Source organism: Pagrus pagrus, assembly GCF_965226575.1.
Source record: "Pagrus pagrus genome assembly, chromosome: 18".
Classification (NCBI taxonomy): domain Eukaryota; kingdom Metazoa; phylum Chordata; class Actinopteri; order Spariformes; family Sparidae; genus Pagrus; species Pagrus pagrus.
The window spans coordinates 25,558,726-25,575,737 of NC_140202.1; the positions used below are offsets into that span (position 1 = coordinate 25,558,726).

At 43.5% G+C, this 17,012-nt stretch overlaps 1 protein-coding gene across 2 annotated transcripts in view; it reads right to left on the bottom strand.

Moving 5' to 3' along the window:
- slc4a11 (solute carrier family 4 member 11) overlaps positions 1 to 17,012 on the bottom strand; it is an 86,211-nt gene that overhangs the window by 13,436 nt on the left and 55,763 nt on the right. For both annotated transcript variants that reach the window (XM_084381086.1, XM_084381085.1), the window contains 8 exons: positions 12,332 to 12,541; positions 9,254 to 9,338; positions 8,088 to 8,213; positions 7,392 to 7,505; positions 5,730 to 5,862; positions 4,088 to 4,161; positions 1,627 to 1,855; positions 1,103 to 1,209 (listed from right to left, as the gene is read on the bottom strand). In XM_084381086.1, coding sequence (XP_084237212.1) covers positions 1,103 to 1,209; positions 1,627 to 1,855; positions 4,088 to 4,161; positions 5,730 to 5,862; positions 7,392 to 7,505; positions 8,088 to 8,213; positions 9,254 to 9,338; positions 12,332 to 12,541 — 1,078 coding nt within the window. The remainder of the gene's footprint in view (positions 1 to 1,102; positions 1,210 to 1,626; positions 1,856 to 4,087; positions 4,162 to 5,729; positions 5,863 to 7,391; positions 7,506 to 8,087; positions 8,214 to 9,253; positions 9,339 to 12,331; positions 12,542 to 17,012) is intronic.

Sequence of the window (17,012 nt, forward strand, 5' to 3'; positions counted from 1 at the left end):
TTAAGGAGCTGAGATAATTAAAGCTGATGTCAAGGAAATTAATCTACAGTATGATTAAATTATTCAAAAGACTCATGTGCTTCTATGTTGAGAGATATTGAAGATATCATTAAGAGAAAAATTTTCAGATGGTAATTCAATACTTCTGCGGCTAACATCTCCCTCGAGTCTGCAGCTCGACGGCGCATCGACATGTAGACGGGGTCATTACGGGCCGCGGTCAAAGAGCAGCTGGTACAGAAAAACCTTACGGCAACATGTCTGCAGGAAAATATCCATGATTTTTACATTTTGTAATGCATGTAAAGCTTTTAAATAAAAGCTGGATGCACATGCAGGTTCTACCAACAGAATCACTGCAACTCTGGTCATAAACATTGCGTTCGTTGCTCGTTACCTGAGCTAATTAGACTGTTTTCACCTGTATCTGTTTGTCTGCTGGTTGGTTGGATTGTCAGCAGGATTACACAAAAACTACTGAACTGATTTCCATGAAACTTTGGATGGAAGATGGGTCTCAGCCCAGAATAGAGCCCGTTAACTTTTGGTGCAGATCCGGATAAAAGAACAGATTCTCGGATCTTTTCTTGGTGTCTGGTATCTATGAGTGAGTAGATTTTGATGCAGAGCCCAATAAAAATCCAGATCTATCAGATTGAAATATGTTTTCTTGGAGGGTTGTCTTTTATTCAGCCACCACACGGTAACAAATGGGATGTTGGATTAGCCTTGACAGAATGAAAGGAGACTGTTAGGCCTTGGCAGAGGTAGGTGCCGCTCTGAGTGTCATTCTAGTTAAGAAATTATTTTTATAAGAAAACGCTGCCACGACCGCATTTTAACAAGGACTTTCTCTAGTGTTGTGATTCTAAGATGAATGATGAGGTCCCTAATTTCACTCAACTGTCTTAATTTGTAGGTCAGACTCAAGAGTTTTGCACATTAACCCTCCCTTCCATCTAAAAAGTGTCATTACACGGCGAAATATGGCGAAAACAGAAAACAAAACCCAATATTATGCCCTGTTTCAGTGACTGTATAGCTTGATATAGCATGAATGATGCACTTTCTGGTGTTTGTGGAAGCAACGAATGATACTAACGCTCAATGTCACTGAACAGGTAGGAGCCGATGAAGGAGAACAGCAGCACCGAGATCGGCAGGGCGCAGTCCGACAGCACCTCCCTCACTTTGGCGTGCAGGAACGGACTGAAAGAGAGAGAGAGAGAGTGAGAGAGATATAATAAAGGAATACAATTACTGTGGACAAGACAAGGACAATGGCTGCAATCCTGACACTGCTTAAGTACCTTGATCCGCCTTTTGCTTACACAATTGAATCCAGCTTTGAGGTTGATTTGATTACTGGGAGCAATCAGAAGTAGAATATTAATGCTTATTAAATCACAGGCTGGAACAGAAGCTTCGACAGAAAAAAGGGTGCTTTGTGAGAGCCCGTCTGGGAAAAAGTTCCTGCAGGCTCTGTCACTCCCTGACAATCTTTAGAGTCAAGGGGGCCAACTCAGCAGTATTCGTCCTAGCCGGCGGAGCTCCCACCCAAACACAATTTAAACTTCTCCAGTGATTTATCTGAACAGTGCTGCAGCGCTGCGGTGCTGCACGTACCTCCGTTTGAACTGGTAGAGTGTGTAGCCCATCCATAATGTCCCGAGCATCAGCAGGAGGCAGAGGACGGGCCTCTCTCGAGTGCACTGGATGAAGGATTCAGGGAGGGCGTTCAGTGCCAAGCCGGCCGCCACCTCGCTCCTGTTTCCCCCGAGCAGGTCTCTGCCCTGAGGGAAGTCCTCTATGCTACTGTTAGCCAGCGTCGGGGCGTGGTAGTACCTGTGAAAGACTGAAATCACATCCAGTGTTTAGTTGAGCTGAAGATGATTGAAACCAGCAAAGACTAGAAACCCCACACCGCACCAATACTTTCAGTGAGTTTTAGCCACGCTAATGGGTTGGCTCTAGGGATGGCAAGGTCAGTCAGGTATGTTAATAAATATTACACAGATCGCCATAAAGTTTTGTACAGACATGCATGGTTCCCAGAGGATGAATTAAATGAGTTTGGTGACTTTCCCTCTAGCACCAGTTGCAGGTTAATGATCAAAAACTTGCACGAAAAATACTCCACAAGAAGTACAAATCCTGCATTTAAAACTTTACTCAAGTAGAAATATGTGAATGTAATCAGCAAAATGTAAAGTATCTAATAACTGAGTAAATACAGCACATTGAATGATAGCTGGCCGTGTTGCTCGGTTAAACCCAAAATCCTGCATGTGACTGTGCAACACACGAACAAACAACATTAAAAGCAGTTATTTATGCTGCAATCAGCACTAAAATACATAAAAAAATGCCTAATTTAGGTGAAATATTGGTTGGAGAGACCTGGGTGACGAGGGCTGTAAAGTCTGCAGGGAGATAATAAAAGTGAGATTAACCTCAGCTGATCTGTGGCGCTGCCCCGAAATCTGATCAACGGGATCGTTAGTTCATTTCTCAACATTTTGGTTCGCATGCAGTGAATATCAAATATGTTTTAAATCATCTTAATGAGAATGACAAGATCAAAGCTCAACGATCAGACTCCTTAAGAAAGATTTTATCTTGGCGCTGCATCAGCAGCTGCACCAGACTGACCCGACTCACTGAAATCAGTCCTGACACCCGTATCAGAGCTACAGTATCAACAACCCGGCAGTTATAATGTGTGCCTGCCCCATTAACAAGCATCATGTTGAAGGTTGGCATGTTAGACTCTGTAGTGCAGTGCTTCAACAACTGTTTTAAATAAGAAGAACGACACGGCCTCGTCTATAACAGTGTCACACAAGACGAAATAATGTCCATCGTCACCGTCATGGCAGAGTGTGTGCGACGCGACCTTCACGCCGGCTTTTTTCCCATCAAACCGGCAGAAAGTTATGCGGCATGGCTAAGTTGTACAGTAGACTGGCTGCACAGCCAGAAATGAATGCATTCATGTTACTGCAGAAAATATTTTCGGATGAAAAGTGTCAACAGAATAGCACAGGTTAATGTTATGGTAATGGCATATGAGCTCGGAGCGTATTTTACAAATGGTTTCAGAAAATTGAACTACTGCACCGGCAATCTCCAAAACAGGGACAAACATCGCATTCAAAATAAATTACATTCCCGCTATCGTCATCTCGCTTTTTTGGGGGGGAAATTAAATTGTGTAGAATATTTATGATATACTAAGATGTGGGGGGGGTGCGGTGAAGGCAGGGCTGGTCGAACATTGCTGCAGGCCGGGCTCAAAAATCTGGATTTGATTAATTTAGTATCTCTCTCAGCCTCTCATTCTGCTGACCCACCAGAGGAACAGAGGAAGTAATGTGTTTCTCTTCCCGCCACCAAACTATCTGAAAACTCTCTGCTTTTAGTTAACTTATCAGTTGTTTTGGTCTTTTGTTGTCTGAGGATTTATGTAAGGAAGTTAAGTTGTGCTGGAAAATTATATCTGGCATCACGATGTTATTAAAAAATGTGGTCTGTTCTTTAATAAGCACTAGTTTTTAAGAGATCCTTCTGAACGACTGCATTCATCCTCAGTGGGGACAATGAGACTGGAAAAAAACAGTTTGACAGTTTTTAATTAAATGGCGTAAATGATTAGTTGGAGAGATCTTATGACAATCAGCCAACAAAGGATTCTTCAGTCGAGGACAGCCATACTAATTAGTGAGCTGTACACTTAAATTATAATCTTAAAAAAAAAATACACTTAAATACAGTGTGAGTTGAGATTCTTCTGGGGATTTGACGGTGTCTTGTCTCAGTGTAATTGGCTGTTTAAAAAAAATCAGACTTGAGTTGAAGGCTGACGCTTGGCAAAGACAGGACTGGTGCTGGATCTGACAGCAGGTATGATGCTAGTGTTAGCACTGCCTCTGATTAGTCAGAGCCGACTACCGAGCTCTTCATTAGCACAGCCGAAAATGCCAGTAACGTGGCAGCGAGAGGGCCGTGGTAAAAAAGCAATGCGAGGCTGTGAGAACAGTGACATAAACGAGAAACGAGACATCTGCCGCGTGTGTCAGGAGCTTACTTTTGACTGTGCCTTTCACTGCGTCTACCACGAACGCAATGGAGATGAAGAGGGCGATGACCTCCTCTGTCGACCTGGAAAAACAGAAACAACAACATTACTTATCACCCACCTACAATGCAGTACCGAGTTCCCTCCCCAGACAGCTTAATACCCATGCACACCTGGGCTCACCTAGCCCTAACAACCCACACGAAGGCCGGTTAAATCAACAACCCACACGTGTCCTTAACAACTCTGTAAGGACACTCCCACACAGAGTTTAAAAGCCTGCAACTCCCCTGCCTACGATACAGCACTTAGAATTACCATGACCTGGATGACTGAGAACCTCTTTTAGCTGTAGATCCACAGACACCCTCCATTTACCCCATCCTCTCACAGCACAGTTTTTCACCACAGGCATGGAGGTCAAGTGTGTGCAATGAGAAGGTGCATAACTTCCAAGTGGATTCACAAACTTCTACAAGATTCTGCGGAAACGTTGGTGATGAGTCCAAACAGCTGATTACCTGTTCATGCCAAGTGGCAAAAAAGCGGCATTTGTTGATAACAGTATTTGTATTAGGGGACTAAATAGAAAGTTTCTATATGCTTCCAGGTGTAAAACCACTGCTAAAGGTGTTAAATAAAGTTTTTTTGTCGAATTTTGGTGCTGTGCACCTGGAACGTTTGGGGTTCGGAAGTTGGAAATCTCAACCAGGAAACTCCGACCTTTGACGTTGACTGGGACGCAGCACTAGACCTGCGTTAGACCGCTTGATCCACTCCGACCTCCTTCCTACACGGACTCTGTCGCTCTGTATACTACGTCATCTGACTTCTCTATGGGAGCACTGAAGGCAAACTCATCCCACGTGCATCTGCAGGCAGATATACGAGGGTCCAAATCTAACCTGGTCACAGATTTGTACTGGAAAAAAAATATATATAAAGCTGCACCAGTAATATTAAACTAGAATCAAAATAAATACAGTAATATGTCAAATTATAATTGCAGCATTGTGTTTTAATGAAATGTTTTTTGATCAGAAAATAATTCTGCAGCATTAATCAACGTTAACAGAACTGAATTAAAACAATGACTTTATTTGTCAGAAAATTGACGGCGCTGCAGTGGAACAGAAGCACAAAGCACATAAACACATAAATTATATAAAGGAGCACAAAGTAAAAATGAGTAAAGCTTAGTAAATTCATTAAAGAGAATCCAAATAATTTAGAGGCTGATTGGGTGTTTTTGCTCCTTTTACTTTGTGGTTTAGCTGAGAGAGGGCAGAGAGCATGAAAGCGAACTTCTATCTGTTGGTTTGGGGTAAATAGTGGAACGAGAAGAAAAAGATCTGAAACTCTTGATGTTTGGGAACAGGGAGGGCAGCTGTCGCACAGAATGGACTCCGCTTCCTTTAAAAAACTCTTTGTTGTTACAAAGCAGACAGACTTTCTGTTGAGAGCCAGTGATTTCGCTGCAGACGCTGGCGTGACCACCCAATTTAAAGCATTTTCTGTTTGACAGAGAAGGAAGCGCAACGACAGATAAAAAGAACATGTTAGAACGGCTCCAATAAATTGGATTTGACTAAAATGAAAACAAATAAGGTGAAATCGGTTTTTAAAAAGTGCGAGCGTGCCGAGAAAATACCTTTTGAAGAGCTTCATGAGCAGGCTGACGTTGAAGATCCCTCCCAGGATGAGGAAGAGGCAGTTCCACAGACCGATGCAGGCGTAGAAAGCTGGAAAGTCCAGGTTGTAGTCGTCACAGATTCCTCGGATCACTGCGAGGTTACACGTGCACGTAAAAATTAAACACAGATCATGAAACATTATTACAAATGTGCTCCAGAAACATCAGGACTGTTTGTCTTTAACTCTTGTTAATTGACTGAATCTCGCTTCTTTTGCTAACGTTAACGAGGCCGCAGTAAACAAGTCGTACGAGATCTTGGTTGCACCAACTTAACTATAATCTGTGTACTTTTAGAGAAAGAAATGCCCCATTCTCTTTCGAGTTTCATTAAAATTCAACCAGTTGTGCCTAAGAAACAATGAGCCCACAGAAGGAGACTGATCGATGGGTTTAATCCATAAAATAAAAAGCAAAACTAGGTTAATAAGGAAGATTATTGATCATCTTTCTGCTCTCTGAACATACAGATGCTTTAAAAAAATAATAAAAGACTATTTTTGCTGCTGATATCAATGAAAACTGAGGAAGAACTTCATCTGAGATTTCACATCAGCTCTGGCAGACAATACTTCAATACTTGCGGCGACCCTCATTGACGTAACACATTCCCCCTGCTCCTCATCCTGACCTTGACCATCACAACTAAAATTCCTAAGCAGGCCGATAGAAACGTGTCGCCAGGAAAAAAAACATTTGCCAAAACTGTCCACTGTGCAGCAAATACAAAACACACGCACAAACAAACACGCACATACTTGGTTAACGAACACATTTCATTCAAACACAACAAGGACCGGAGGATTGCGAGGGTTATCTTAAAAACCAAAACACTTCAGTTGTAATCTCGAGCAGATTCGTGCACAGATGAGCTAAGACTTTACAAACAAGCCATTGTTCTGCTCAGACAGGCTGCTGGAAATCTAGTATAATTATCCCCATGAGAATGTGCTTAGCACAATTCTAACCCATTTGCTTTAAAGATCATCACACCACAAACCCAACAAACAGCTTCGGTATTAAAACTACATCTTGGCAATCGGAGTCGCTGCTTTTCCTCATCGCTGCCCCTTTCTGCAGCTTCCAGCCGTCAAGATCGTTTAAATTCCACCCAACAAAACACCGCTGTTGGGTAAAAACCCATATAACAGTTTACGTGTTGTTGTCTCTCTGAACTGAATATAAAGTTTACATGTTCGTGTGGCTGATGCGCGAGTTTCCCCCTGAAACCAACCGTTACATAACATCAGCAAGAGAAAAAAAACAAAACCAAGTTATTTTCCTTATTCTTGAAAAACACAAGTTTTTCGGAGAGATGTGCTTAATGCTCGACTGCACCGGGAACACTCATCTGGGGGCATATGTGTGAACAAGCAGGCTAAATTACTCCAACGGTGGTTTTCTCCAGTTAAAAGAGAGAGCACATGAGGATGCAGGAGTTTTCTGGCTGCTGTTCTAACACGGTCGGGTGCCTCCTTCTCTTGATTTTTTGACGTAATCTTCTTAGCACTCCTCCCACCCCCCAGCCTCCCTTTTTCGAATCAGCCGTCGGCAGGAGCTGTGGAAAGATAAGTTGTATTTTGGCTGAGCTGAGCCCGATGAAAAGAGGGGAAAGCCTACCGCTGATGAAGATGGCGAGGGGAGCTGTGGTTAGAGGGATGACTAGAGGAGAGCCGGCGAACAGCGAGTAGATGACCCCGCCGATGCTCTGGCCGATGATGGTCTTCCGAACATCTGGACGGAGAGAGCACACGCAGAGACACCTCAGCAGGACGTACAGATGTGCGCTAATTTATGTGCATGAATAACTGAACAGAAGCTTAGTTAGTTACGTGATGCCAAACATTTTTTATTTTATTACATGCACTCTCTGTCTCTTTTTTTTATCCTGTTATACATTCTGTGTTGAAAAATGCTGCACAAGTACATTTTTCAAGGTTTCTTGCTAGCAGTCTCGGCACTCTCCTTAGACAGCAGGCAGCTGTTTCAAGCAAACAACCCACCATAAACTATACACAGTATATAACAGTAGAAACTACTGTGGCGGTGGCAACATGGCGGACCTGCTGCCTCTGGAGATATAAAGGCTAATAAAGGTAACAAAAACACAACATAGATAGATCCTCCTAAATCCAACACATTGGGCCTTTAAATATTAAAAAATGGATCGGATGGATGGATGGATGTCTGGGATTAGTAGTTTATCCTCTCTACAATGCTCTCTTTGATCTGTATTTTCTGAATGCGCTGTCAAACTCTTAATGTCTGAGAGCGTCTGAGAAAAAATGTCCACGTGTCTTCGTTCAACGCTCGTACCTATCTCGCCACGTGTGCTCTCGTCGTTGAGGGAGCCGAACGCGATGGCGGGGAGGAGGATGGCGATGTAGAGGAAGATGGCTGTGGTCATGTACTTCAGCAGGGTTTTATTACTGCCAACAATACCTGAGGGGAGACAAACACAAACAACATGAGTCATACTCAACCTCATAATGGAGCGGAGGAGGCTCAACACTTTAATTTCAAAACGACAAAAACATTAAGCGAGTTCATCATTCAGTGCCTCGACAATATGGAGCATCCGGCATGTACAGTAAAAACTCTTCCACACTACACACCACCCCTTTTTTAAAAAATACAAGTAATCAGTCTCGGCTTTGTGCCATCCATCATTTTGTAAGAACAGTTATCGCTTTTATCCGAATGATGGATAACTCATTTTGGAATAAAACACTTTAATTGGGCTCTAATGTGATCACAATGATTTTGGTCCTGTGACCTTCATCAGATGATCATTATCTGATGACACTCACAAGACAGAAATATCTTGATTTTGTTACAGCCCGATGAATGTGCTCGGATATTACGAAATGAGAGGACGAGTGAAAGAGAGCAGCTGGGGAGGAGACGCCGGCGAGAAAACTGTCTTCACCTCAGAAGTACTTTTACTACACTCTGCTTTATTCTTTTTTTTCTGCAATCAAGGTCAACTGAGTCAATTCATCTAGTTTTAATTGAGTAGCTGTAATCTCTTAAACACAAAACGTCTAAAGTGTCAGCAATTGTGTGAAATTCAGAAGAATCTCAGCTACTCAAGAACATTTTCTCCTTTTAAAATGACCAAATTACTAAAAGTTAAGTAGCATATGCACGTTTATTTGACTGGGGAATGAAACCCTTTCACAAATTTGCTGATAAATGCAATGATTTGACGATTCAGTAAAACCACTGCATGTATGCGGCGATGTCCTCGTCTGATGAGCTGGGAAAATTACAATAACACTGAGCGTTAGGGAGCATATGGGAGCGGTGAGACATCAGAGACGGTCATTTTAGCCGGAGACGACCCTCGATGTGACACAGATGCGGCACAGATGTATCTGAGGCAAAAGGTGACAGACAAATGAGGAGCTGCCAGAGGCACCCCGGTGTGGCATAATAAGGAAGATGATTCACTTTCACTACAAGTGCACGGTCCAGCCTACCATCTGTGAAGTCAGAGGGGTAGAAAGGCAGCCTGCGGCAAAAGTCCTCATAAATCCCCCGGCCGGCTTTGAAGAAATCTTTACACTGTGGACAGAAAGGAAGAGGTTAGATATTTTTCAACAAGGACACAGTCCAGTAAACTGCAGCAGCAGCAGCAGCAGCAGCAGAGTGCAGGTGTGGATGGATGCGGGTGTGCGCCATCTACAGGTGAGGAAAGTAACAGCTGCTGCACCATGAGACACTTTATGTTTCCTTTTGAATTGATGACATTTTACACTTAGCTTATTTTACGGCTGGAACTGGATAAATGTAAAGATTTAAGGATTTTGTTGACTGGAAAAGCAAAAAACAATATTAAAATGGAAATAAAATCGTATTATTGACTGATCTTTTGTTCTGGAAATAAAAATAGTTTACATTTTTTAATGTGGACATACCCTACTATTAGTATGCACACAGGTACTTGTTAAGCTTGTTGCTCGAGGGCACGTGAAAACAAAAGGAGACTCTGAAGTAGCTGCGGTACGCGCCGGTGATCAAACGTGACCTCCAACATGAAGGCTTACTGTCGTCGTCAGCTGGTTGCACTGCGTGTGCCGTGTTTTACATACTGCTGCTGTAATCCACCTGTATGTCCTTCAGTATCTTCTGTCAACCTGGATAGAAAAAGTCCTATTTGTGGCAGTCATGTATCTGTTCTACACGAGTACGCAGCATCAGGTTGGTATCACCCTGACCCATGAACACCAGAGACACCTCGAATACTTTGCATATGTAGTAGAAATATTACCTGAGGGGAAAAAGCATTTTTATTTATTAGATTCTGGCTCTCTCCCTGTTCATTACGATCGGGGCTTGGTGTTAATATTTAGGATGTGAAGTCAGGCAGACTCCAATCCAGTCGGTAACATGAAGATTATGTGATGTAAACCCTGTCACATTCGAGGATCATTGGGGAAGATAATCTGTTCAGACCGGCCTCGAATCGGGAAAACACCCCTGCAATCGTCAGGAGGGACGAATCAAACGGAAATTACCCTCCAGAAACTTTCTTCCCTCTCAATTGATTTTGCTTTGGGGCATTTTTTCTAATTTATCTTGTTTTATCCATGACGTCCTCTAAAAAAAAATGCAATAGTCCGGAAAAACCTGGGGCTGTATCCAACCCATAAAATTTCTTTCATCTTTGCACAGCGCTGTGGACACAAGGACACATTCAGATTAAAAATTGCCCATTTTATGACCCCGCTAAGACACTGGTGATTCCAGAGGAGGCTCTCTCCTAAAAGCTGATTTGAATCATCAAATTTAACGAGATCGTCCTGGAAAAAGCTTAAAATTGCGTAATCCAAAACAAAGTAAAGCAGATCAGCGGGGGACGGCACTTGGATGTACGTTTAATAAAGATCCTCGTGTCTCCAGAACGATCAAGAATGACAGCAACAGCGAGGGACGGACAGATTTAGTGTATTTTCAGTGAAGTAGTCAAGAAGAGGAAGAAAAGATCCACGTGATTCAAAAAGGAGACATGGGGCGCTTCTTAAAAAGATGAGCTTTTCAGGTTACAGACGATAGAGAGTAAATGTGCAGCCCTGACTGAGCTTATTAAGTAAATTATCCAATTAGCCAATGTTTCATTTTCCTGTTGAACATAGCATTACATAATTAAATGGAACGGGGTGACGAGAGAGAGAGAGAGGGGTGTGTGTGCGCGCGAGTAGGAAAAGCCCTTGGGAAAAATCATTCCTGCCTCGTTTGTCATCTAAAAGAAAAAGTTCTGACAGTTTTTGGCAGAACAAAGCCATTTACCTCGACGTAAACAACCTGGAAACAAACAACGGCGTCAACATTTTTTCTCTCCCCCCCCCCTCACTGAGCGGGGGCTGGCTACTTTTTATGAAGCCACACACGCTCGTTCAACAACGACCGTTCATCCATTAAATCCCTATACATCCTGGAATCATTTATTATTACAAGGGAGCCTGTGTGTGTGTGTGTGTGTGTGTGTGTGTGTGTGTGGTGCCTGATCACCGGCTTTCTGGCTCAGGTTCGATAAACAAAAGTCTCGGAGAGGAATTACCGTCCACCTGTTTGCCATTCGTTCTGAGCGGTCGATGGAGTGAGGCAGCGCGGAGAAGGAAAAAAAAACATAAAAAACACACAACGACGATTTTGGCTCCGTTTTTTAAAAGTATAGGAAAGTGGTTTGTTCTAACGGGTGGTCCGACGTCGATTTCAGATGCGGAGGTGGAGGTGGAGGTGGAGGTGGAGAAGACGGGTGGTCTCTCTCTTTTTCGGCTCTCATTTCATCACTTTCCTGTTCCCTCTTGATTTCACCTGCTCTCTGCCGCTCTACCATCCCTTCTTCATCCCCCCCTTTCGCTCCATCTGTCCTTCTCCATATATCCCTCTTTCACTGAGTGGCACTGAGCCTTTCAAGCCCTGGGATAAACACCTAACAAAATCCTCCTATAAAAAAAAAAAAAAAAACACAAGGGGAAATGTCTGGGAGCCCTGGCCTGTCAACCGCAACATTAGGAGGAGATGTTGGTCCGTGGCATTGAGCGCAGCCCCTCTGGAGGTGTGTGTTAATGTGTGTGTGTGTGTGTACGTGCACGTGTAGCTAAGGGGTGGGCAGCTCTGACAGGACTGTGAGAGATGTAAGGTCATTTACCCACTGAGGAGGCCTGGCAGGAGTTGATGCTGATTGATTAGGGGGAGAGAAAAGATGGGCGAGTCGAGCGAGCCGAGCGAGGAGGAGGAGGAGGAGGAGGAGGAGGAGGAGGAAGAGGAGGAGGGAAGAAGGAAATGGAAGAGAATAATAAAAAAAGAGGTTGAAATGTGTAAATGAATGTGCATAGTTTCATTTCCCTACAGAGCCCCGTAAAGAAATGAGATGAGGAAAAAGTGAGTGAAAGGTGAGGCAGGAAGCATCCGGAAAAAATCCTGGAGGAATATCAGGGAGCTCTAACCAATCACCATCAGGGCGCTGGGGATGACTCATAATGCCACATGAAGACACGCTGCTTCTTAAATCTGTGTAAATGTGCCCTAATCGCCTAAATGCTGCCGCCCACCTTGAGGGGTTTGTGACTGCGGGGGTCGGTCTCCTCCTTCCCCAGAGCGGTGGGCTGCGTGTTGGTCGCCGTCAGCTGGTGCCGCTGGAACACCAGCGCCTCCTTGAACTCCTCCTGCGTCTTCGTCTCCAGCAGCTTCTGCCTGAAGGAGATGTCGGAGAAGAGGGTGGCGAACGTCCGGCCCAGCTCCATCGCTGTCTTGGTGCTTTTCTGTGAAGAGCAGAAGAGAGTTTAGCGTTAAAAATTAAAAAGCAATCACTATTAAATTGTTTCTCAGTTGCAAAACATCTTTTACAAAATGCACCGAAACTTCATGTTTTGCTGCAAGATGCTACAGATGTAACCTGCTCTGGATATCAAGGACGGGCACATCTACACAATACCACCACAAAAGGTGGGTTGGGTAGGTGTCAGGATTGGAGCTGGGTATTTTTTTTCAGGGGGGAGCTTTTGTCAATAATCCCACATCTGTTACAAATAATGCTGTCACAAGTCACAGAGTGATGGTAATAATGCGTTGGCAGGCTCTGAGACAGCGTGGTGCCAGGGAAGCCTTGTTAGCCAGGTGGTGATGATACCAGCATAGCCCGGCTCAGTGCGTACAGCAGCAGCTGCAGCAAACAGAATAACTAAAGCCTTTAAGCTTTTTTCACAGTGGTAACTGAATTTCAAACCGGAGCTGAAAGAGCTGAGAGAATAGATGTTGATTAATCTGAAGGCTCTCTTTCTGCGTGAATGCACAGGATACCCTACCTTCAGTCAGGCTGTAGGTTTCCAGCCATCAGAAATCTCACAGGGGGGTATTAAACACTCTCCCTAGTTGTGCTCCGAGTCACAGAGTACAGCAGCTATAGCTGGAATTACAGCCGATACAATGGACTCCAGTGGGGCCCAGAGTAACAGCAAAAAAACAAGTCTAGTTTACAGCTACGCTAGCAGCTCTGTGAGCCCTGTGTGTGCTTTGAGCTAAATGCTAACAAATGCCCGCACGGTATTTTATTTCAATCCATCAAGTCCAGTTGAGACATTTCCCTAATCCGACGCAACAGATGGTTTGGTACACAGTACCATCAGAGAAGTCCTCCTTGGTATCTGTTTAAAAAAGGACATTTAGGCAATTAATCTTCTTGCCTTCTTTCCATCGAGAGCCTTCAGTGCCGCTCTTTGCGCCTCCTTCAGTGAAAAAAGACTCTCCAGCTCTGACATGAATGATGGTTCAGCCACAAGTGCACACGGCTTCAAGTCTGGAAAGATGGATTCTCATGTGACGTCGTGATCTCGCAGCCCGATGAATCCAGCTGCCATCGCAAAATTAACATCTCATTGGATAAGTGAAAAACTTGAATCCAGAGGAGCCTCAGATTAAGTAGGATTCATCTACTGGGAACAATGAACGCCTGCGTGAAATTCTGTTTCAATCCATTGAAGCTGTTGTTGGGACATTTCTATAACCGAACGCACCAGATGGTTTGGTACACAGAACCATCAGAGCAGTCCTTGGAGGGCCGGCAATTTAAAAAAATATAAGTGATTGGAGAAACCATCTTCAGAAAGAAGTAGGACAAGAACAGAAACATAATTTTCATCTTGAAAAGCCATCAGTGCTGTTCTCTGCTCTCTCTAATTCTGATATAAATGATGCTTTAGCAGCATCTACGCTAACCTCTTGAGGAGCTTCTCTCGCTGGTCGTCACCACACCTGAAGCCGGTGGTTCTTTCGCATATGACTACGATTGGTCCGAACCACTGAGGTTCATCCACAAGTGGATAGCTTGAAGCCTGGCAGGATGTATTCTCACGTGATCTCATGATGAATGCGAGCTGCCTTGCAAGGTCAACATTGCATCGGATATGTGAAAAATGTGACCTCAGGGGAAGCTCAGTAGGATTCATCCTCTCAGGACCATGAATATATTGGCAAAATGTCATGGCAATTCATTCAAAGGCAGCTAGTAAGAAGGCTAAAAAGATCAGTGTCCATAGAAAGAAAGAACGTGCTGTACATGGTGGGAAATACTGGAGGAAAAGGCGATGCTGCAGACTCGAGAATTCACTGTGACTGCTTTAACTCCAGCTGCCGTCCTCCTCACATTTCACACTCAACAACTTTTCATTTTGGTATTTATTCAAGTTTTGAAGGTTACTTGTTTGATTAACCAGGCTGACTGGGTGCAGAAAGAGAGTAACAATGTGCCATCCGCATGAAAGGACCGAGGGCTGCCCACCTAACTAAGGCGTGAGAGGAGTTTCTCTTCGAGGGCAGCACAACATTGAATGTGTTGACAGACGCTTTCAGGTATGTGTTTAACTTAGTGAATGAGAAACAGAGCATTTCTGAGGAGAAGGTCACGTCTGTTCAGCACATTCACGCTGGGTAAAGAAAAAAAAGGAGGAAAAAATGCCACAAATGCTGTAAAGCTCTCTAAATGGTGGGTGATGGAAGTGATCCATCCATACACACACCAGATTACATACATTTGCCAACCAAAGGAATTCCTATTATCATTATCATCATGCCCCTTCAAAGATCTTTTCTTGCAGAAGCATTCACCATCAAGGATAATTGAGACATAATAGTGCTTTATGTTTACTTGGGGCTCAGATTAATGTCTCAGAGAATGCCATTAGTGGTTTGCGATTGCTGCCTGGAGGACTGGCAAAGGAGGGCGCTGGAAGCGTTGCGGAGGGCACGCACACAAGGGAGGATTTATGGGGGAAAGATAGAAACCAAACAACAAACAAACAAAAACACGATGCAGTTAGCTGAGGCATCGCTGATTGCCAGGGTCACTCCGACCCCCCGGTGGTTCCACAGTCTGACGACGGTGGGTTTGCTGAACATGGTGCTCGACGCTAAAAGTGGAGGCCAGCACGAAGAAATCCCTTTTTTTTTTTGTGAGCAGAAAAGAGGTTTGAGGATTTGAGGGGGGTTTCCAGACAACAATCAGAGCCAGGGGAGTGATGTGTGTGTGTGCATGTGTGTGTGTGTGTGTGTGTGTTGAAAGCTCAGGATGAAGCAGTGAAGGACAGGAGGGTTGAGTGGTTTGATGGGAAGCAGAAAGAGTTCATGTTTTCGATGGGAGGGAAGGGTATTACAGGATCCGTGGCGCTCTCCATCGGCTGCAGCGAGCTCTCCAGAGCTGAAAAAAAACAGCAATCCTGCACACGACGGCGACCCGACAGGTTCAGCCAACAGCCGACACTTCACGCCCACGCAAGATGCCGAAAGGGCTCTTGGACTGAAGTCATGTTCAACAGACATTTGGCAGCTTTGGAGTTTTATGAGAAGAAATTTAGGGGATTAAAACATAAAATTCAAGAGAATTTGAGTCGTAAATGACCTTAAAATGAAAATCAATACTCTGAGTCAGGAAAAAAGCTCTTAGAGATGTGTTTGAAGCTTTCCATCCATTTAGATTCTCCGGAAAAAAGTCAGAGGTGGTGGAAATCAGATTTTAAAACCATTCACAGCCTCAACTTTAAGTAGTTTAATCGCTTATCCATTTCTAATTACTAAGGATGCAAAATATGTTTTTTCTCGGCTGATATTGATAACACAATTCCCTGGCTCTCATGGCCGAAACAGAAAAGATGTACTATGTAAGCCTTAAGGGTAAGAACCGCTAAGATGGGATGAGCAAAAACAAATTATATTTAATGCCTATAATTTCACCGATATGTATCGTGCATCTTTACTAATTACTTTAATAATCAGTAGAGAGTTTGTGTTTCCTTCCCATTTTTCTTTTTAATTTAAAAAACAACAACAGAAAACATTTCCTGAGCTGTCACAACAGCATCTCACTTTCAGTTTAAAATATTTGTGATCACAAGTAAACCCGTCGTGACGTCACCGATTGTTATGAAGCCTCAGAAGTGACCACATTTGTGCATCTTACACAGAACCCGAGGATGCCGTGCTAGGGACTCGTCAATCACAAGGTAGCCATGATCCTAAACCCTGCTTTATCATCTATTTTACTCTAAACAGAAACATCATTAACCGAATAAACATCATGTTGTATTGAAGACGACTTGAAACTAACATTTGAGACCATAAACTCATCAGGAAACTGTTGAGTTGGGTCATTTTCTCATAAGCTTACATACAATCGGACTTCTTTTTGCAACCAGAGGAGTCGCACGAAGCCTTCATCCATATTTGATACAGTCAGCAGGCGACCAGCGTCTTCTAGCAGCAAGAAACACGACAGGATTTGGAAATATGGGGGCAGAAAAACCTTGTTTAAATCAGTCTGAGAACTTTTGGGGTAAAAATATCCAAAAGCAGAAACTGGTAATCCTTATTCATCTATAGTTTCAAACTAAACTTTAATTGGACTCGTGACAGGTAGCTGACTGTAACTACATTTTGCTGGAGCAGACTAATTAAAGCAGTTTTAACTGTTGAACTGAATCCACATTTCCTTTTAGATACAGTAGCTGAAAGCAGAGCAGGAGGGTATGCAAATGATCAATTACGTGTGCTTTTAGCAGCGGGATGCTTACATGATCATATGGTGAGTTGGATTTTAATAAATCCATACACCTGCAGCTAACGCAGCGTAAATTACCTTTTAATTTTTAGGCATGATGAGTGATAACAGAGCAAACTGACTGACTCTTCTCAGCACATTATCAGTGCGAAGGAATTAAATAATAAATGAATAATTCAGCTACA